At 40.7% G+C, this 22,991-nt stretch overlaps 1 protein-coding gene and 3 long non-coding RNA genes across 6 annotated transcripts in view; 2 read left to right on the forward strand and 2 right to left on the reverse strand.

The window, feature by feature from the left end:
• Nucleotides 1-22,991, forward strand: part of rarga (retinoic acid receptor gamma a) — a 58,486-nt gene that overhangs the window by 18,003 nt on the left and 17,492 nt on the right. Inside the window, exon 1 of one of the 3 annotated variants that reach the window (XM_028035614.1) lies at nucleotides 16,370-16,900. The exons of the other annotated variants lie outside the window; for them this stretch is intronic. Coding sequence (XP_027891415.1) covers nucleotides 16,756-16,900 — 145 coding nt within the window. The 5' untranslated portion in view covers nucleotides 16,370-16,755. Of the gene's footprint in view, nucleotides 1-16,369; nucleotides 16,901-22,991 lie in introns of those variants that run through there. 3 annotated transcript variants of the gene reach the window in all.
• Nucleotides 198-22,711, reverse strand: LOC114156629 (uncharacterized). The gene is made up of 4 exons (XR_003597987.1): nucleotides 22,701-22,711; nucleotides 7,955-7,958; nucleotides 6,964-6,967; nucleotides 198-543 (listed from the first exon to the last, which is right to left on the reverse strand). It is a non-coding gene; the product is annotated as an uncharacterized LOC114156629 (long non-coding RNA).
• Nucleotides 540-1,430, forward strand: LOC114156529 (uncharacterized). Its single transcript, XR_003597962.1, has 2 exons — nucleotides 540-938; nucleotides 1,340-1,430. It is a non-coding gene; the product is annotated as an uncharacterized LOC114156529 (long non-coding RNA).
• On the reverse strand, nucleotides 3,116-5,208 carry LOC114156681 (uncharacterized). Its single transcript, XR_003598014.1, has 2 exons — nucleotides 3,405-5,208; nucleotides 3,116-3,291 (listed from the first exon to the last, which is right to left on the reverse strand). It is a non-coding gene; the product is annotated as an uncharacterized LOC114156681 (long non-coding RNA).

Consider the following 22,991-nt stretch of genomic DNA (forward strand, 5'->3'; position numbering starts at 1 on the left):
GCTGGTCAGAGTTGATGGAGGAATTAGATGGAGTAACACACCGGACAGTTTTAGTGGGTGCGAAAGGGACTGGGATGGAGTTGGACATTAAAAACGAAACCAGAAGTGCAAGGGAATGGTTTACGTCATTGCATATTCTTGTAAAATTTCATAGCCTCTAGAACCCGACGGACCCACCGGTGGGTCCACCTGAAACATGACCTCGGCTCGCTCTGTAAACAAAGGCTCCACGTGCCTTTAATTTTTTTTTTTTTATTATTATCCGCTAAAAGAGGCTTTAATCTTTCAAAAACTATTCCGCATAAAGGTTTTGCCCAAAATGTTAAGATTTTAGAGCTATTTAAAAACAGCCGATGAGATTTAAAGGTCTTCGGGCGATGACGCAACTGCCCGGAAAACACCCGATCAGCTGATCATCACGGCCTTTTTGTGGCTTCACGAGACAGTGGAAAGACTCTCAGAGCATGGCACAAGATGTCGGCTATGCAAAATCATGACGTATTTTCCGGAACCCGATCTAAACGCGTGCGCTCTCCGTGCGCTCTCCGTGCGTTCTCTGTGCGCTCTCGGCGCATGCGCTCAGTGAATGGTTCTTTTCGGGATAGGTTTCGATTAGCGTAGTTCGAAGCATTCAAATAAGGTGTGTACAGTGAGAATTCTCATTTCACTTGTGCGTTCTGCGAAAGAACAACGGTTTTTTCGATTTGCTACGAGCGGAGCTAACTCTAGCAAAAATTAGCTCAACTGCAATGGCGCAGAGGAAGATGTCAGATGTGGAGGCGCTGGAAGAAATATTTCGGAGCGATGTTGAGCTGGAAGACTCTTCTTATAGCTAGTGGGATTCGGACGAGGAGGAAGAGGAGAGAGGCAGAGAGGAGAGACCCCCTGAGAGCCGGACACAGCTGACAGACTGCTGACAGACTTGATCTCGGTGATGTGTAAGTTTCCCCCCGCAATTTCACACAAAATATTTGATGTTTTGGTTCTATTTATTTATTTATTTCTGTGATTATATGCTTGTAATAACGGCAGGAAGTAAAACCATGTGGTTATTTGTTTATTTATGTTTTACTAAAATATGTTTTCAATCAATCAATCAATCTTTATTTCAGACACAAAAGAGGTCCATAGTAAAACAAAAAGAAAAAGAAAACAAAAAGAAACATGACAGTCACTGAGCCACAAATAAATGATGACGCCAATGTTTCCACAATCTTGAGAAAAATCTCGCTGTACTAAAAACAGGGTTTTATTTTACTAGTAAGGATTTCATGTTTACTTTGGTTCATTACTTTGTAATAAACCTCTAATTCTTCAAATACTTTATTTTTGTTTATAGTCAAGTGGAAGCCGAACCATCAAGCTCAGATGGAGCTGAACCTCCCCCCACCTCTCATGATTCTTCATCTTCTTTGAGGTAAGATGTCCATTATGCCAAAAAAATTGTTACAAAATAAGAAATGTGTTGTCACAGTGCAACATTGGTGTCTCTGCTTTATTTTATAAGACTATGTGATGCAGCTTCATTTTCAGTATGTCATTTTTTGTCAAATTTAGTGGTGGTGGTGGATTTTCAAAATTGTTTATTTGTTCTTGGAAATTACTTCAAAAAGTATTTTTGACTGTTTTACCTTGTTTCAATAAAAGTTTTCTATTTGGAGTCAAAGAAAGAGCCTTCAGTTCATCATTATTATACATATTATACTGTGCACAATGGTACATTTTGCATATAAATGGGGTAAATGTCATGACCAATGGTTATATTATATGTAGAAAGTGTCATTAGATGGTAATAAGCTATTTAATTTTAACAAACCCCCAGTATTGATGTAAAAAACACATTTGGCACAGTTTGGTGACATTTTTGGATAAATGTGCCAAAATGGCCTCTCCGCCTAAGAAATTTCTCACTAATAGCATTCTAAAATCAATATGATTCATCTGATTGAGTCCAAATTTGGTATACTTTTACACAACATTTAGATTTAAAAGTCTGTACTACTTTTTTGTGCTATAAATAATATTTTGGTAGTGTTTTGCTATGTTTATTTCAAAGAAAATTTTGGCGAGGTTCAAAAAATGCAAAATATTTTGTATTTTGTCCCTAATATTTCAGGCAGGGTCAAAGCTACAATGGTGCTAACACCAGAAAACCATTCTATGACATCTTACCTTTACAGAGGTATCAAAAGTTTCTTCTTAAATCTAATAGCTGTGAGGCTATAAGTGATCTACTTTGGTGTGTTTTTGTCAGGCAGAAATTTATTTATACCCCCTGAGGGTGTAACAGGCTATAGCTAAGCCAATCAAAAATGTGTGGCATAACTTTAAAACTGCTGCTTACAGACAGTCCATATCCAGTCTAACAGTGCTGGAGCTATTCTGCAAAGAGATGGAGGCAAAAACCTACACAACGCTGGATGTGCCCCAAAAGATTTGCAGAAGGAAAAATGACAAACAGTGGTCCTACAGAGTAATAACTATAGGGGAATTGCAGCAATTGCAGGTCATGCATTGTAGTTTTTAAAAAAAATAAAACTTTTAGTGACATTTGAAAACCAAGCATTCCTTTTTTGGTCCATTTTACAGCTTCACAAAAGTTTATATTTTTTATCTATCACATAAAATTTCACTAAAATACATTAAAATTTATTGATGAAAAATGACAAAAGGTAAGAAAAGTCAAGGAATACAAACACATTTACAAGGCATAGTAAATTACCATCAGCTTAAATTTCTGATGCAAACTGGAAAGTGGAACTGATACAACTATTTAAATTGCACTTCATTATGTGTAATTTTGTGATAAAATGGAACATGTAAGAGTGTGATATAGGATGAGTGGTAGAAAAAGAACGAGGGGAAAACAACCCCATCTGCTTTCATCAATACAATGATTATTCTGCTCCTGTGGTTTCCTTATATGCATGGTACTTGTAGATGATGTGGTTATGACCACACACTCTGGCTGCTGCTTCTCCGGGGTGTGCGCGTGTGTGTGTGTGTGTCTGCGTTCGCGTGCGCTTGTATAAGGCAGACAACCCACAAGTCTGAAAGAGGAGACAAAACAACATTCTTTCTTTGTGAGGTGATGAATAATGAGCAACAACAAGTATTTGAAAATGAGCCATATTGCAGTTCTTTATTCAGGCAGAGTTTACCACAAACCTATTTGAAGAGGCAAAGGTGATCAGGAGGCCGTATTCAAAGCACATTTTTTAGGCTCCTCTGATGTCTCTTGTAGTTGTCATTGTGGCCACAGGGGGTGCTGCTGTCCTCTGCAGTGCCAAACTGGGATGATGTATGGGAAAAGTAGCACAAAGAGGAGATTGTTGGACATCCGCAGTGTTTTTGTGACATGCAAAAATAAACAAACAAAACAAAACTAGCCAGACTAGACGCACGATGTGGATGCACGTCGCTCGTTGTTGAAACCACCTGCTTGTCTTTAAAACCGGAAATCTACAGCAGGATTATGGGACAGGGTGGATCCTCGTTCAAAACTGTTGCAGCACTGGAACCAAATCAGGTTGCTAGTTTGAGAGAAAGGAAGCCTGAAAGGGAGGAGAAAGAATAAAACCTTCTGTTGATTTAAAGGTAAGCAGGAGTTATTTGAAATCTGACCTGACTGAGGAGGTGGTGGGTGATAATGGGTGTGGGTGGCAACAGCTGAGCCCCCCACCCACTCCCGGCGCCCCCCAATCTCCCTCTGCCTATGTATGCAGTCCCCTTTTCGCCCCGACCGCAGCATGCCTGAGCACCTCTCCAGCTTTTCAGCCGTCAATCACCACCTCACCCCCACCTCCTCCTTCTTACCGCTGCTGCCCACCTAATCCTCGAGGTATTTTCAGAAAGAGAGAGAGGGAAGGAGAAAGAGAGACCGAAAGAGAGAGAGGAAGAGAGCGAGAGAGCACCTGGGGGTAATGTCCCAGTGTGGTGGAATCCAGGAACACGCCCTGCAAGAAAAATACACAGATGCACACGGGCAAACAGAGCATCAGAGTCAATCTTCCCACAGACTCTCTTCTGCACACACACATACACACGCCCCCACACACACAACACACACAGCACTTCTTTCATCTAAAAACTAGAAACATACCCCCGATACAGAATGAAAATCCCACTGCACTGACAGATGAATTCTTTTTAGACTTTTTGTTTTTTTAACCCTGGCATGAGTTAAAACAAAAACAAGTGTCAAAGCACAAACAGACACAGGCAACCACATGCACTGGCTCTTCATACGCGGCTACTTGTACGGACACATCCATGTTGGCAGTGGTATCGTTCTCAGGGGCAAAAGGGGGTGTATTTAGCTGAAGCTCGTTGTCAGGGCTGAAACAAGGCTCTAGCCAAAGATTGGGTCAAGATTGCTGTGACAGCTAGCTTCAACTCAGCTCAATTATACATGTTTATTTTTTTTCTTTTAGCTGTGATCACTTTGATAAATAGAAATATGTATGTTGTTCCTTTGCTGATTGCCGCTGTGATTTCAAAAAGGATTCATACTGTGAAATGTTTTGCATTTTGTCATGTTGTAAACTTTTATGTGGTAGTCCAGTATGTTTTTGCAAAGGGTAAAATGATTTTCTAAGCATTTTGTTTAAAAAAACAAACAGAACTATAAACAGATGTACACTCTGGTACCTCAAAATAATACCCAATGCCGCAGACTGCTTTGAAAAAGTCATCTAATTATTTAGGCGACACCGATTGTGGGTAATTTAATTTCCTCATGAATACAGCTGTCCTGTGAAGGCCTCAAAGCAAGATAATGAACTGGAGGAGCTGCAGAAATCCACAGCTAAGGACTGAGAGGACAGATATTAGTGGAAAACTCCATGACTCTGGCTTTAAAAGAAGCCTGGGAAAACAAAAGACATTATTGAAAGAAAGCCACAAAAACATATGGTGGAAGGCACCATGTTTAGAGGAGACCAAACTGAACTTTTTGAATTAACAATGGAAATCAAGCTGAACGCAACAAAACATGGCAGTGTCATTCTGTCTGAGTTTTTTCTTTAGGAGGGATGAGAAAGTTGGTTAGAGTGGATGGAGGAAACTGATTTACAGGGACATCCTGATAGTGCCAGAAAAGACAAAACAGTTAAAAACTGGTGGCCACATAACCCCAAAAGACTTGCAGCTGTCTGTTCGTTTGTCCCACAGATGCAGTAATTCATTTTTTTAATGTGAAAAACATAAAGGGATATGAATTTTTTTTTGTATACCCATTGAATTATTTTACAGTGCTTTTGTAAAGCGCTCTACAGTAATTGGGACAATTATTAAACATTCTGATGTTTCAGTGCAGATTTACTACGATATTTTAATATATGCTTCTTTTCTCGATAAACAGATTAATTCTAAAAACTCTTAAACTCTTCAGCACTCCATTATAGTTTCCACTTGAAATTGTGGCAGCTCAGTGGAAAACTTTATCAGCTTTTAAAACATCCCATTGCTGGATCTCTTGACAAGGAATGTTACAAGTCATTTTGCTGACAGCAGTCTCATTCCCGGCTCTCTTAAAGCCTTGCTGGGAAGACAAAGGGACTTGGTCTGGACATTCCCCAGACTCTGTTTTTCTTTTCCTTCCACTTTTTTTTTTTTCTTGAAAAGTTGTCCTAACAGTCCTGCTCATTGTTGTCAGGCCTGTCTGAAGGCTATCCTGTGAAAATACCTTCCACATGCAGGGCACTGTGGTTATTTATGTGGGTTTCTGAGCTTAATACACTGAGCTCTATCTTCTTTCTCAGCTTCAGCGCTCTGTATTTGAAGTCAGTAAGTGACAGACACCAACCTTTGTCAGGCGTGCATTACTGCGCCGACCTGTCGGGGCACCTCCAGTAATGACGCTCGCACAGGAGTGTCTTTGGAAATACCTGTTCTGCACAGAGCTGGGAAGAGACCAAAGCTTAAAGGAACGGAGTGAACTGGCCGGCATTTTTTTAACCCCCAATGCCATTAAAAGGAGGAAGATGGCCCAGGAAATATGAGTGATGTCACCATGTGGGTGTGATTTCCGTCACTGCTGTCTATATATCAGAATGAATGTGCTCATCATCCGTGACAGGGTCTGATGGTTCCTTTGTGCAGTTTGTAACAGAGACTGTTATCAGTTTATCCCTGTCATTATGGGAGTCCTTCACACAAACAGTTGGAAGTCCATTAAGGCAGCTTACTGTGTGATAACATCGTCACTGAGCCCTGAAACACCTCTTTAAGCTTTTGCCAATCATGGCGAGAGCTCAGCCCCCCCAAGTCAGCCACAGGGATGTTTTGAAAAGTTAGTAGGTCATTTCCCTCAGCTCATATGGCCTGGCCCAAAATCACAACCCCGTCCAAGAGTTCTGACTTTCCCCCTCACAATGTAATTTGTCGGGTTGCGCTAAGTAAAAAAAAAACAACATAGATGAGAGGTCCAGTTGTGAATGATGGAGGAGTGGAATAAAAAGCATCATATTAATAGAATGGAATGAAAAGCTTGTTGAAACCTGTACAGAAAGCGACTCAGCTGTGCCTCTGGTGGAGGCTAGGTGACATGTCGGTGTAGTGCACAAAGAGCACACATCACAAACTAAAAGCAGGCGGAGAGTCCTTACTGCAGCAAAATTATCCCCATGTGGTGATTTTGTAACACTCACACTTGTATGAAAGATCCTTTCTGATTAGATTTGTTGTATGAAAATGCTTAAGTGGAGAAGAGAGACTACAAATGGGAGGACTTCTCCTTCGGAGGCAAAGCAGAGCACAGACAGCACATTGTAGCACATTATTTATTTTCTTAAGTCTTGGTTTCAGCCTGCCACTACCAGGGGTGGTGAAGTTCTTGTTGATGTAGGCTTAGATATGTCTGGATGCACATGTCCGTGGTTCGGTGGGCGAGGTGTATATTTGGAAAAAGACAGGGAGATGGAAGAGAAAGTGATTTATGTAAGGAAATAAAAATATGGTCACAGCTCTGCTACTTCTCACATGCAGGTAGAAACGTCTTTACACTGTCAAGGAATGACACGTTTATTTTGAAACAGAAAGAGGCAGCTGGTTGGATATGAGTAGTCACCTTCCTGTTTGCTCTTGAGAGCAAAATTAATCTGGGTCTAGGGGACCAGTTTAAAAGAAACATCACAAGGTCATAAACACAGAAGACAATAACATATTGGATAACAATATAACACCGAGGTGAAATGCATGCAACTTGCAAAGATATTCACTCTCTTTTGGGTCACATTTTAATATATTTTATTGCTGTTTTTATATAATAAATTAACACACAGTAGAAATGATTTCAATTTCTATACAGATAAAAATCTGAAAATTGAGGCATATATTTGCACTAACCCAACTTTAGTCAATACTTTATAGAACCGCAGTTAGAGCTAGGCCTGTCATTAACCATCCAGCAAAATTAACAACTTTTGCTGGATGGTAAATTGTCCCAGAGATTATTGCAATAAACTGTAATATTGTTGTTGTGAGGCCATTTTCAATTAATAAGACTAATAAACGTTTTGTAGTAAAATTTTCCAAAGAACACTTCGCACTTGAACTGGAACACATTTTAAATATCCGAAATAAAACCCAACCAAAAATAATACTGAATACCTGAAACCTTAAACACTGAAACTGTAGATGAATTGAATTAAGTGTCTGTAACCAAATTGCCCTTCAAAAAAAATATTAATCATCAGAATGATCAGGTTAATTTCATTGTGCGATTAATTGATCAATTGATTAGTTATTTATTTTGACAGGCTTATTTAGAACTGTGAGTCTTTTGGGGTTTTACACATCTCCAGGATAATATTTGTGCTCACTCTGGTTGGACTTCAGTTGGATTTAGGTTTAGGACTTTAACTTGGCCATTCAAACACATGAAGATGCTTTGATCAAAACCAGGGCTGTACAATGCTATTCTACAAATTTTGAAAGCATGCCAGCTCCAAACACACCTGGAGGACTGGATCTGAGCAGCCCGGGTCTTAATCCTTCCACTTCCTGCAGCTCTCTCTCTGTTTATGACTGTTGTGCTGGTGGAGGATGAACCTGGGCATAAACTGCCGGCCTTTTGCAGCCACTCACAGGTTTTCTTCCAGTATTGCGTTGTATTTACGGTCATCAAACTTCCCACAAACTCTGACCAGCGTCTTCGTTGAGAAAAAGTTATTCCCACAGCATGATGTTGCCAGACTTATATACACCATTGACATGGCAGCCAGTGGACATCTAAGTAAAAACATAGCAATGTTTTTTTTTTATAATTAATTCCAAGTTATTGTAGCCAATAATGAAATCACAGTGATGTAACTTGGCTCACTGAGTCAGAAAACAGCATGTTTACGGCATTTGAAGAACAGAATAAGATGATTACTTTACTAAATACTTTATCAATCATCTTTTTTTGTCAGTTGCATCAATAGTGTCGTTATTAGGAGCTCACAATTTGAACACAAATGTAATTATTTGAACAGTCCAAGTTAGCTTACATGAAACTTAGTCTAATAAAAACTACAGAAGTGCACTTATTGTTGATATTTGAACTTATTCTATTACTACATGGCTTTAAGTGTTTGCCCCTTATTTGATTAGTTTATTTGTGTTTGTTTCCACCCAACGTATCAGACTAAATCATACTCTTAGATTCCGGTTTGCACTGCTACTAGTGCCAGCACTTCATCAGAGAAACCATTGTTCCTTTTCCCACTCCTCTCTGGGATTTCTGCTCCTGTGACCATGATCTACATGGCAAATTAGTAATGCTACGGCTGCAGGGTTTGTGTTTGTGTGTCGCTGTATGATGACAGCATGTGTGGAGCTGTTTGGATTCATCCCTGACCCATCAGTGAAATGTCTTTAATAAACAGCTCAGCATCATCTGACAGTCCTGCTTTCATCTCCCCAGGCAACCACCAGCATCAAGTTGACAGCTCTCCACATCTTTTTTTTTCTTCAGAAATCCGTTTCTGAGAATGTTGATGTAAAGAGTAGGAAAGGCAACATTTTGACACTGGTTAAAGAATATAGATACACCAATCAGGCATTTTACAACTAATACCCATTTCCATTTTTTGTTCTTATTGGTTTGTGTTTTTCAAAGTCTAATCTGTCGATCTCAATTTTTTGTTTCTAAGTAGTATAACTCATAACAGAAAAAGTGGTGGTTTTGAATACAACAGAAAATGAGAGCGTCACAATAGTATCCATATTTGTGCATCAACGCTTATGTCATAGACCGTTTGAAGAATGAATTTCGGCATCGAAACACCTGCTGTTGGTCAATGACATAAAAGACTGAAAATGGTGGGCAGTGTTATTTCTGACACTTAAAAATAGGGGAAACTAATTCTGATAAAGAAAATGATGAAGAAATTTGAAGGCAGATACTGGCAAAAAAAGCAGCAGCTATGATTAACAGCAACTGATCATAACACCCTTTCTTATAATTTTAGCCCAGTTCTACAGAAAACTATTAATAGCTACTATATAGCACTTTACGCCCATATGTGGTCTGTGTGGCTTTTCTGACTCACTGTCAAAAGTGGCATATAGTAGTGGGTGAAAGCCAAAATGTATGAGCTGAATTTAATTTTCTTCATGAATACTTACCTGTCAAGGTAAATTTTTTGAGATAATTTTGTTGTTTTCCAACTATTTTAAAAGAAACGAACTATATTAGTCTATAATACCCCACATCAGGTCCATTAAATGTTGTGAAATGACTGACCAAAAAATTGTGCACCATTGTGAGCAGGCTCTTCATTCGATATAAAATATAAATATAGAAATAAAGAATATAAATATAGATGTAAAAAAATATAAATATAAATAAATTTTTAAAAAGTGGGTTGTGCATAATTTTACCTCTTGCTAAAAAAAAAATAAAAAGAGTAATGAAGAATATAGGGTTTTTAATATGATGCGGTTCTGAGTATTCATCTAAAAAGGGGATTTAGTTAGTGAAAAAGAGAGCTAGACATTACATTTTTTATTAATTTTTTGTGTGCGTAATTTTGTCTGTTTGTGTATTTTAGGATGACATTTAACATTCTTTCCTTCCTACAAGTCTTTTGTACACATTTAAAACTAAAGAGAGCAATTGTCCTTTTGGCTGTTTTCTTGTTTGCCACCGACTTCTATTCAAAATGCTTTTTTTTTCAATGTTAAGCTGCAGAGTTTCGCATGTTGCTGTTTTCCACTAGAGAAAGATTATTTTTCACTGATAGTGTAACTATCAGTTTCCACATATGGAATGGAAAAAACTTTTGATGACAATTTAATGACTTGGCAAAAATAATTGGTCAGAATGTTGCTGCCAGCTTTTATTCTCCCTTGAATATTACCACATCTTCTCCCACAAGCAAATATATAGTTTGCACTGACTATTTGCTGCTCTGATTTTATCCATTCAAATCCTTTTATGTAAAATGTCCTTGCCTTTTTAAAATTCCTCTTCTGATTTTTGTCTTTACTTTTTATCTTCTTTTATTTCTGTGCCGTCTCGAGCCAACTTTGCCTGAATTCTGTAAACATCTTGCAGCTTTTACATGAGTCAAGACAGTGCGCACACTCGAGTGTGTCTGATGCACGCCTGCGAGTCTGAAAAGTCTGCAAGGGGGGGCTGCTGGAGAGTCAGAGGCAGCAGAGTGTTCTACAGCTTAGACATGATGACAGATGAAGATAAAGAGGCTACTATTAAAAATGGGAGGGGTATGTTTTCAGCCGTGCCTTTTGAGAGCAAATGCAATGAAGTGAATGTGCAAGGGCGAGAACGAAGGGCTGAGTTTTTTAAGGTGTGGTGGGTGAGTCCATGGGAACAGTATGTGTGTGTGAGGCCGTGGGGGAGCGGGTGTTGGGGTTGGGGTGCTTTGGCTGAACAGCAATGAGATCTGTCATTTCTCCTGCAAAAAACACATGGGCAGCATAAGGTCATAACAAGGCAGATAGAGGCAGAGAAAAAGTGGAAAATACTTCTCTGAAAGATGGCCAAGGCTGATAGCTGTCTGAAAAGTAGCGTTGTGGTGGGATCAGCATGTGAACTGAGGCAAACATGGCAGCTTATGAGACTAGAGCTCTCTCTCTCTCTCTCTCTCTTTTTCTTTATCAGCAGTGCAACACTTTCTATACAGATAGATGAGGATGATACTGATGACTGGATGAGGGGTTTTGCTATGTGTAGATGTGAAGGCTATACATTAAGCAAAAACAAAAAAGAACAAAAAGAACACTTGGACTACATTAAAGCTGCACAACATACTCACTCGTCATCATCGCTGCACTCTCAGCGTGTGTATATGTTGCAATCAAAAAGCACTGATTAGATGGAATATATGGTGTGTTTAATGGTTCTGGGATCCATGCTTTAAAATCCTCCTTTTCAATAATTTATTTGGCAATTTGAATGAACTTTCACTGTCCTTAATGCTTACAGTTGATTTAAATCTAAGTGATTGAGATTACAAAGGGGAGAGAGACTAGTGGGGATGTCCCGATGGTAGAAAAGGAAGAAAATAGTCAGAAAAATGTCATCATATCATCAATATCATCATTGCGAGACAGCAATAGTGCAGTTTTATGTTTTTTGAATGTTGTGGACAAAAAAAGTAAAAGGAAATAAGTACTTTATCAAAAATGCCAGTGTTTATCTCAGTAAATATATTAGTAATATATTTATTGATTTTAAAGTCATGCAGATGTTGGTAGCAACCCAAGATATTCAACATGTATAGACGTCATTCTTCCACCCTTGGTCAATGGATACTAGAGACACTTACTGAAATTTATTTAATATTTAAGTAAAGGCCTTTGTTGGATTCAGATTATCTCCTGTATGAAGAAACTAGTTGCTTGCATAGATTTACAACTGGACTTTTATCAGGTGATTGACTGGGACATTCTTGCATCTTTATTTCTTCTCTCCATTCATTCTTAAATTATAAGACGTCAGGCTGTGCCATTTCCTGGAAAGTAGTTCCATTATATTTTAATCATCTTGTCAACTCCAAACTTCACTGTTGGAAGGTTTTTAGTGCAATGTCCAAAGGCATTTCTGTTCAAAACATGCCATGTGGAATGACATCCAGAGAGTGAAACTTTTGTCTCATCTCACCAGATTGCATTTCTCCACATTTCGACAAGCTTCAAAAGCGTTTTCCTCATCATTGGAGTGTTGTGCAGTGAGCAGGCATTGAGAATCTGGTTGTTGTGCACACTACTTTAAGGTTTTTTTTTAACTGCATTTTCCAATTCAGTGTCTTTCTGGAGCTCGTCTGACTCTTCAGAAACTATTCTAATATTTTTTTATTCCCTTGTAAAAATTCTTTCATTGAGAGCACCATGTTGGCTTGTTGACGGTAAAATTACTGTCTTTTCTCTTTTGCATTATATTCACAGCCGTGCTCACTGTAACATCTGGTAGATTATTATATATTTAACCAATAGCATGAGCTTGGTTGGCTAAAATAAGGTTGTAAAGGTTTGAGAGAGTCCTCTTTTATCCATCATGACATGCCTCTTGTGTGAAGTCTTTTTGTAGGTCATTAAAAAAAGGACAGAATCAGCTCATATTAATTTGTCCTGTTAAGGAGAGGGATTTCTTTCTATATGTGTTCATGTTTTAGTGTGTTTCTTGGTTTTTTAAGCTCTTTATTTTCACTTCTATGCATTTGTATGTGCAGTCATTACCCACATTAGTTGATAATTTTATGTCAATATCTTCATTGGAAGAAAAATATTTGCAAGTTCAGCACCTACTTTCTCAGCTGCATTTTATGTTTAGGCATACATTTTTCCTGTTTAGTAAAAAAGACAAAGCATATGGCTTTTCATAAATGTCAATGCAATCTGGTTCTTGCATATTATCAATCTGACTGTGTTGGAATTGAGCCCATCATCTCCAGCAATCTGCTTCTGCAAGTCCACACACTGGACACTTGCCAAATTAAAAAAAATAAAGATCCCTACATTCCTCTTTCAAAGTCGCTATTCTGCTTTAAAGTGGGGGCTCGTCTTTATTACCTCACACAAAACTGAGTTTTTTACGGTTTGGCTGAAAGCTGAATGGCTGTATACAGAGGAAGTGGCAACAATGTGTTGTATATGTCTTATCTGTAATTGGCATCAGAGTGTCAGACAGTAGTAAACCTGATTTTCCTGGGCTGCTGCTCACGTGCAGCTAAATGCAGACTTTGTCCAGCTGTCCTTTCTGTGAAACTATATATATATATATATATAAAAAAATGCTGTTTCTGCTCAAAAAGATTTTAGGTGCTTTCTTTGTTAAATTTCTCATATTAAACTCATTCGAGAGTAGGAGCCAACACAAAATGACCAGCAATTTGGCAGTTGGTGAAAATGAGATATTTCCAAAACCAGAAATGAATACAGAGAACTTTGTCAACTAAAACAAATCACGCAGTCAGGAAAAAATGGCCGTGGGGAACTTGATGAAATGGAGAGCATTCGCAGAAACAGAAGGGGAGAGAGAGAAAAAAACCGAAGAATTAAAGGAAAAAGAGATGGAGAGACTTGTGAGCCAGATTTGGGGAGAGAAAGAGGGAGGGCAGGATAAGTTTGGGGGGAAAGTTAGTGGCCCTGTGGGGGTTTCTTCTGGAGTTCAACCTCTCTGGCTGGGGAAGGAAGAGGAGGAAGGAGGGGGAGGGAGGGGGAAGCAGGGAACAACCTGGGTCAGCAGCAGTATGGAGTATGTGTAGATTAGATGTCTAAACTCGCTCTGCAAACTCTCCAAAGCCCTGAAAGACTTGCCCCGCTTGTAGCTGGTTGCCAATAAGACGGAAACCTGTGGGGCTAGTGGTCTTGGTAACCACCTCAAAGACCGTCAAAATAAATGTTAAAAAACACAGAAATCAACAAGGCTGCATAAATCTAAAAAAAAAAAAAACACAACAGAGGAGTCTCTAGTGTGAGTGCATGATAAAAAGGGATAGTGTTGCAGCTCGCCAGTCCAAAAATCCACTACATAGAACGTTTTGAGCACCTGGGATTATCCAGTTTTTGGTTCCCAGATTCCTGGATGAAATTGGCTGCTGGGCAAGAAAAAAGCGAGGCAGAAAGGAGACGAAGGATGAGAAAAGAATGCATATTTAATAATTGTGTAAGTTGGTTGACAAAAGGGGACGAGCAATATGGACTTGAAAGTTTCTCACAGCATTTTGTGATATAGCGATAACAATCAAAGTGATGATTAAAAACATTTAAAGAGAATAATATCAGCGCCCAACAAAAACAAATACTGCTTAAAAATAAAACTTATCCATTTTAAAATAAATATTATGTTCATTACCCCATTTATAAGTAGTAACACTGAACAACTAGACAGCACATAATATGAAATCAGAGCTATCAATACTGATACTTCCTAATGCTTTCATGGAACTATTGCTGACAAAAAACTTCAGCAGTAAGAATCACAAACCCAACCAAAATGTGCATTTCTAGGATCTAAGATAATCAGAGTTTATTGCAATATTAACACTTCTAATCACAACCCTCATGAGTTAGACATCCCAGAAAAGAAAAAGGTTGCATTTAGCTTCCAAATTAATAAATTAGATCCATAATACAGTCACCAAAATACACATGGCTGACAGAAAACAAAATAAACTCCAAACTAATTTTCATGTTTTCAACTCAGCTGTGACTAAGACAACTTTTAAAAGCAGAAATGTACATCATACACATTTATTTAAAAAATCTGGCAAACTTTTAGCATCTCAATCAATGAAGGGACTTAAAGCTAAGAGGCAGGAATGAAAATAGAAGAAAAGAAAAAGCTGCAACATCACTGATGGAAGCAGTTTGTCATCTAACCTAAACGCTTTTGCTCTTGTCGTCATAAAGCCTGCTTTTATGACCTGACAGCTGTACGAAGAAACGCATAAAAACTGCTGATGCTGTTTACTGTCAGACAGAACAAAAGAGCTCTTTAAATGTGCGTCTGTCTGTGTGATAAGTGTGCAGCCTGCATTTGAGTCTGACTTTCTGTATGTGGTGACTTAAGAAAACAAACCAGACGTCTCAGAGCCGGAGCAGTCGCTTTTGAGTCAACAAACACCGTAATGAAAATCGATCAAACTGGCCAGAAATGAAAAAAAAAAGCATGGTTACTTTCATCAGACAGGGAACGAGTGAAGTGTTAGACTGAAAGAGAAAGAAAGTGAGAGAGAGAGAGAGAAAGGAGGGGGGTAAGGAGTGAGGGCACAGTGTGTTTATGGAGAGTGTAGCCCGCAGCACAGATTGACAGGAAATGGTGTCTTTTTTGCCTTCTGGGTTGTACCACTTGTACCGGTTTGACAGGGGTGGAGATGAATGTGAAGAGCTCACAGAGTCACCCTATTCCATTATCATATATCTCCCATTGTATCAGGATGTTTGCTCTAGCCCAGCCAGAGTTTATCAGTCTCCTGAGCAACAGTTAGGACCAGCGACTGGCTTTTTTATTGACCGTGGACTGCCTATTGATTTCCCTTCCCCTGATTTACTATCGCTGTGAGGGTGCTGCTGCTTTTTGAAATTGAATTTCTTTCATCAATACTCTTGAACAGTGAGCGTGAAAGAAGATGGCAAGCTCTTTGGGGCAGAAACACAAATGACGGGAGGGCCTCCGTTTACGCGTCAAACGTCATGTCCTGTGCTGTCCACATCCTTGCATCAGCTTCGGCGGGTATAAATCACAAATGAGGTCAAGTGAGCCTGCGAGGAGTGTGTCTAGCACATGGTGTGTTTGTATATTGGAGGTATTTGTCTGTGAATGCACTGCTGGGATTGAGCAAGGCAGCCCTCATTCATCACTGTAAAAGTACTTCCTGAGGGGAAAGGCAGAAAGCACTGCCCCGTCCTCTGTTCCCTGGAGCAGACAGAGAGGAGGGAGAGATTCTCTCCCCCCCTCTTGTTTCCCCCTGGCATCTGGTTTCTGGGTTCAGCCACATCACAATGTTCTTCCTCTCTGTCTCTTTCCATGTCTCAGACTCTCTCTTTGACAAGCACATACACACCAGGCCTGTGGCTGGGGCTTTAATGTGGTTATGATTAGAGACGGGGGGCTCGGTAAGGGGAGGGGGAAGAGAAAAGGGGCTCATATTTACTGCCGAAAACTGGGGGAGGTGCTGTGTGGAGCAAATCTGAATTGAAGATGCTTGCGAAAAAGGGGTGTTTGTTTTTGCATCAAGCACGAACGCAGCACAGGCATGGGAATAAAGTTTTGCCCTTTGAGCAGATCGGTTACTCCTGTCGTGCAAGCTCCGCTGCCGGACAGCACCCATCACTCCTCCCTCCCCTCCTTTTGGTTCCTCTGCTCCCCGCCTCCTCTGGCATTCTCTCTGACTCTCTCCACCCCCTCTCAGAGCGTCATGCCTAGGCAGTTGGTTCACTCCGTCGTGTCTGGGGCTCAGCGAGAACTCTGAGAGGCTGTTATTTAGGTCTGTTACAGCGCACTGAGCAGGGGAGGGGGGGGAAAGCAGAGAGGCAGAGATCAGCCCTAAGGAACCAGATCTGCATTCCAGCCGGGACGGGAAAAAAAGTGGGGGGAAGCTCGGCATCTGCAGGGACAGAGAGTGACAGCAAGGGAGAAGTTGAAAGGGGAGGGAAGCGGGTCCAGATAGCTGCGGCAGGCTGTGTTGTTGTCACTGCCTCGGTGAGTGACGTGAGCAGTGGAAGCAGGACTGTAGCGGTAGGGCAGGCGGGCAGGACTGAGCCTCGTAGTGATTTGTGCTGCTGGTTGGGGGGGGGGTAAACATGTTTGACTGCATGGAAGCCCTGGGAATGGGCCCCCGTCAGCTCTATGATGTCACCAGCCGCGGTGCGTGCATGCTGCGGAAGGCGAGCCCCTTCTTCCCGGCTTTGGACCCCTTCGCCTGGACGGGCAGTGCCAGTGTTCGGTGTAAGTGGCTTCCAGCTTGGCTTCATGTGTGACACACTCCAATCTTTCTAGTTCTCACTCTTGCTCTCTCTCCCTCACACATACACACAGACACAAACACACTCCTTCTTGTTGGTGTCTTGTTTACCCCTCAGGGCTCGACTGAGGGGGCTGCAGAGCAGGACAGGAAAAGACTGGGACAGACAGTCTCTTCTTTCCTTTTCTCTCTTAGCAGCCAGCTTTGGCTGCTAAGAGATTAAAACAGAAACTTTCCACGGGGATCCTACATTAAAAGAGTTAGCTGTGTTTATTTACTTTGGTGACCTCATGAGAGTCAAGTTCCAGTCACAATAAGAGCCACTTGAGGTTTGAACTTGCCTTGTCAAAATAGAGTGAGAGGAAGCAAATTCCTCTTAAAATCTATTCCCTTCCGTGGCTCATGTTAGTTTTCTAAAGCAATACTGTCTTGGGGAGTTTTGATGTGCCTCCTGTAACCTTTATGGGTCAGGGATTTGGTTTACGCTTATGGAAAGCCAAACAGCCTCGAATTAATAAGCCGATGAATTATTTAGGGAATAAATTAATGAAGAAATAGGAGCACATACAAAGTCCTGACAAAGCAAAGGGGCCAGCTCTCTCCACTCTCTCTATCTCCCTGTTGTTGCTCTGTCGGACTTAAGAAAAGCCTCTGTCACGTAAGCCAACTGGGGTCCATTTTTCTACAACCTTCGGTGTGGCTACTACTGCCATGTGAGTGTGTGATAGTTGGAAAAAACACAATAGGTGTAAGTGGGGGGAAAAAACTGGGCAGAGCCAAGCCCGTTATGATATGCGGAGTGGAAAGCATTCAAGAATGTACGCAAAGCTGGAGGTGATGGGGGACCGTTCTTTTCTTTATTTTTTCTTTCTTGCTTTCTTCTGCGAGCTTATCCTTATGCTTTTTGTTCCTTGTTACTGCGTCTCGGTGGGGGGAGTCATCTGTCTTCATTAATCGTGAAGACACCAGCATTTCAGTGGCCGTCATGCACACTGGCTGAGCTTTAATGAAGACAGATGCCCTGTCAGCGGAGGCTGAGGCCAGAGGGGACTCAAGCCAGCCCCAGCCTGCTCTGCTACAGCCAAGCAAATCCCAGATCATAACAAGATGAGTTTTGTTTATTTAATCAGGCCTCTCCTTTTGATGTATTCTCACACTTGGACGCATTTAAAAGAATATTGGCACTTCGGATGACAGAAACGTACTTTTTATATTTCGATTTTCATTCTTTGTTCCCCCGAATCGAAGATGCAAGAAGTGCCAGGAAGCTACCCCAAGGGTAGGAGAGCCAAGTCTAGCAGAGCAGAGCAAGTGGAGGCTGGTTTGGTGTACTGTTTCAAAACCCTCTGTGCTCAGTAACCTTTGTAAACAAGGCTGCCCTATCACCACACAACAAGCCATAATGCCTCTCTTTGCTGAAGCGGTTGCTCCTCATTGTCCTCATCAATGAGGCTGATGAATTGATGTTTGAGTCTGATATCTCATTAAGTTCAGCCAGCTGCAGCACAACAGAGGGACCTGCCCGGGTCCTTATGCCATACTCACAGAGGCATGATCCCTGCATACCAAATTAAGCGCTGTTTTTTTTTTTTTCTTTCTTTTTTCTGAGAAGTCATTTGACTCTGCCGTGATGCTTGAAAATGAATCAAACTGTTTTTTCTTGAGTAAAAATAGTTTTAATCTCTAGCGAGGCAAAAATAAATAGAAATTGTAATATTCTATAACAAAATGCATTAAAAATGTTTGTGCCACTAAATCTTCCAGCAGATGAGTGTAAGCCCCGGCAGTAAATCTGCAGTGCTGATAAGTGTCACTGCCGCTGGCTGTTAGCCAGGGACAATCGGCTGACTTAAAAGTGCGTGGTAGGTTTTCCTGTTTTTGTCCTCAAGTAGGGAGACCTCAATGTCAGGGGTTAGTCAGGGGCTACGGCCTGGCCAGTGTCAGGGTTGCTGCATGTGTGGCTCGCTGAAAAGTGGACCCTTTCAACCAGCCCGGCCTATGTAATGCTCTTAAGTGCCTTATGCCACAGAGCTGGTACTACATCTGAGCTGCCCCACACATAGGGATAATGGACACTGATTTAGTCATATGTCAATGAGAACTGAATTAGTCAACTTCTAGGCAAGCCATTTGAGAGAGCCTATGCACACCAACCCCTTCACTGTCAATTTTCATTTGCTAGAAGAATGAGGCAATTACGCTTAGCAGTTGCGAGGGGTCAAAAAAAGGGAAAGTGTGTTTTTCTCATCGACACGCCCGTAGCTCGATGTCTCCCCAACACAGTTTGGATATTAATTTTGATACTCTCATGAGCCTGAGTAGTAATGTCTCTAACACACTTCCACAGTCACACACACACTCTCTTTGTTCCCGCCCTCTCCTCCCCAATGTGCTGTTTGGAGGTGATTTGAGGAGCTAATTAAAACAAGGTTGTACATCTCAGCATCAGTGGCCGAAGAAATAGGAGTTGCCTGTGACCGCTGGCACATTCTGGCCTGATAATTTTCTCTCCGATAGAAGTCTGCAGTTATTTCATTATAATTACAAAAGATTCAATTAAAAGATTAGGAAGCCTGGGGGGAGGAGGAGGAGCTGGGTGTATAGATAGCACTATCTTGTGTGAGAGGATGTGTGTGTGCTTGAGTAAGAAAAAGTGGGAAATGCAAAGTAATACCATTTCAATTCTGTCAAGGAATTGCAACTATATTTATGCACATATACATAAATATTGTTAATCCTTTGAAGAGTTAACAAAACATGATGTAGAAGTTGGGATTAATTTAGCTGGTCGGAGGTCTCTGACCTGTTACGGACAGATACAAGTAATAAGGCTTGTTACACTAAAAAGGGATTTCAAGGAAGCAGTCCATTAGGAGTAAAAAAATCTCTTTTTTTCTTTGTATTTTTAAAGTTTACTCAAGCAGTAACATTATAAATAGAGATGAACAGATCACAGTTTTGTGGATGACTTTGATCTTCATTTTTCTGTAACTGCCTTGGCCTGCTGATTCTGGCTGCCCTTCAGAAACTCTGATATTAGAAGATGAAAGTACAGCAACTATTTTGTGGGCCTTTCAGCTGTGTGTGATCATTTATCATTTATAGGAGTAGAGCCAATGTTACACTCTGTGTGAGACAGAGAGAGATAGAAGGTAAAATTGCTATAAATTGCGTACAGCACCTCCTGTTAATTCTTTTTTTTGTTAGCTTTGCTAAAAATAGCAATCTCTATGTACATTCTCTTGGAAGGTTTGGTTATTACCTTGTTTCTGAGACTTCTCAAAGGTAACCAATATGCATATTAATCATGTTATTGCAATAGGGTGCAAAGTGAGGCACTGTTACCTTGCAGCAAGAAGGTCCTGGGTTCAAATCCCTGCCTGAGGTCTTTCTGCACGTTCTCCCTGTGCATGCTTCTACTCTCCCTAGGTGCTCCGGCTTCCTCCCGCAGTCCAAAATCATGACTGTTAGGTTGAATGGTCTCTCTTAATTATCCTCAGGTGTGAGTGTGTGTCTCTATGTTGCCCTGCGATGTACTGGTGACCTGGCCAGTTCCCCGCCTCTCGCCCAATGACAGCCGGAAATAGGCACCAGCCCCCCCACGACCCTGTAGGGTTAAGTGGCTTTAGGTAATGGTTGAATGGATGGATTGTTTGTTGTAGGCTGGAAAATATTTTCGTAGCTTCAGGACCTTTTTCAGATTGACTTGAGTGGCACTGTCACACATTCCTGTTCGCAGATCTGTCTCACCCCACACTAATAGCCGAGTCCATTAATGGTCAGAGCAGCCTATAAATAAACAGTCTCAATCCTTGCAGTTGCTTAAAGTTTTTTTTTTTTTTTCTTGATCTCATTTTCATGTGAGGCTTTGCTTATGCATAAACAAGACGGATTGTGTCTGTTTTCAAAATCCCACACGTTAACTTATGGTGGTGTTTACAGGTCTGTTGGGGGGACCGTGGGCACCCAGACTGCATGTCGAATGCAGAGACAGACAATGTGCCAGGGCTGGATTCTTCAAGTCGGTGCTGGAATCCAGCTCTGCACTAAAAGCAGTTTATAGCCCTCTCCGCAGCGTCAGTCACACTGCTGTAAATAAAACCAATCAATCAAAGTATGGATGATAAATTGTGGACTGGTTGCTTGTGTTTTCTTGAAGTTTGTGGTGAGTTCTTTTCCCCCGTGAAAGAGTGTGTCTCACCAACTTCTTGATTCCGTAACATTATGAGAAATCCTGCTCAGCTGATGGTTTGTGGAGGCCAAATGTTTGAGTTTGGAGTAAAAATGTGAACTTTTGGGAGTTCTTTCACAATGTTTTGTTGGTTCAAGTTATTGTGGCAGCCCACTCCTACACCCATGTCTGGCTGCTGCCATTGTAGCTGTTTACTGAGAACAGCTCTCTGGCTGCCAAGCACGTTTTTCCTATGAACAAAGGCAAGGGTGATTGGCAAACTGTCTGTGTATGTGTGTGGGCTTTATTAGAACAAGCACCTGAGAGTTGCATATGTGAGCATGTGCGAGGTTTGTTTATAGCACATACATTTAAGCACTCGTGATAAATGTGAGGAGAACGGTTCTGTCACCAACATGTTATTGACTGACAGCCAGGCTCAAATGTTGCTAAGGGGTTCAGTGTTATGAAAAAATGTAGGCTGGGACTGGAAACCCAGGAGAGATTGACTGTCCTGCCTCTGTGTATGTGTGAATGGGTTGTGTTTACGCAGCCGACAGCCGACGGCACAGGGCAGGGAGTGGTGAGCGACTGGTGTTGGACAGCTATTATCTGAGCTCAGAGGTGGAGAGTGATGGGGAGGGATAGAAAAGGCCCGTTGGAGTTGTTTTTTCTCAAACATTAGTCAAATTCTGCCAGTGTGTGTATGAGCAACTGCCATGAACATCCTCGTGGTAATGGTGCATTAGTTCATTTGTATATGCCAGCATTAGATGATTTGTTTGTGTGTTTATGTGTTCGTTTCGGCGTGAGCGTGCCTTTGCCAGTATACTTTGGCTGTGAGGGGGAACAGGTGTGCACAAACCGACATGCCTGTAATTGTACGCTTGTAGCTGCTAGTTTGGGATAAGATGAATGGCACCAGAGAATTTCACGGATGCCATCATGTGCATCTTTAAGTGTTTCTCTTTGTTTGTGCTCAAGACATATGGTCACTGTGAATAATCAAGTTGAATTAGGAAACAGGAAAATGTGATACCATGTAAGGAACCTTGTGTACATCTGGTTAGTGGTTAAAATTCTCAGTTTTTTATTATTATTATTATTTTTATTTATATATATATATATATATATATATATATATATCAAGGCATCTCCATAACCAAATAAACAAGCATAATTTAATGAATAAAATAGGTGGAATATACAGGCTTTGCATTTGAGTAGATTTTTTAATCTGTGTTTTTGGGTAGAAATTAACAAGTTAACCTCTGTATCCCATTGAGACACATTAGTTAAATTTCAAATTTGAAAATGCACTTAATAAATTAGTTGAATTCCAACTGTTAAGGTTATTTACACCTTTTACAAATTTACACATTTGTAAATCAGTAACAAATAGGATTGATTTCACAATGTCAATGTTGTCGTAAGCATCAAATCCAGTCCAGACTCCTGCCAAACTGTGAACTAGTTTCTAAAAATTTTCAAACGCAAATTGAGATTTTTGTTTTGGGTTGCAAGTTTGGCTGTCGTTTTATTCTCACATTGCTTACAGATTCTGTTTTCTCGATCACCTTTTCTGTTATGTACCATAAACTCACCAGAGAAACTATTTAAATGCTAATATGGCCGAATGTTGTCTCACAGCCTAACAATGTCTTTATTAGGTAGTTGCATCTACACAACAGGGCAGTAACTCAAGAACTATTTCCTGTCTTACCTCATAGATTGGCCTGCAGGCTGCATTACTGGCTGCATGACTTTTTAAACTACTCTAACAAGGAGGCATGTAAATCTATTCCCAGACAACCACAGCTGAGATACACCGTTCACTGGCAAGAGCTGGCTCATAGATCATGCAAGCTGGCTTGCTTGCATGTTTGACTTTAGCATAAGCATGA

Source organism: Xiphophorus couchianus, chromosome 1 (assembly GCF_001444195.1).
Source record: "Xiphophorus couchianus chromosome 1, X_couchianus-1.0, whole genome shotgun sequence".
Taxonomy (NCBI): domain Eukaryota; kingdom Metazoa; phylum Chordata; class Actinopteri; order Cyprinodontiformes; family Poeciliidae; genus Xiphophorus; species Xiphophorus couchianus.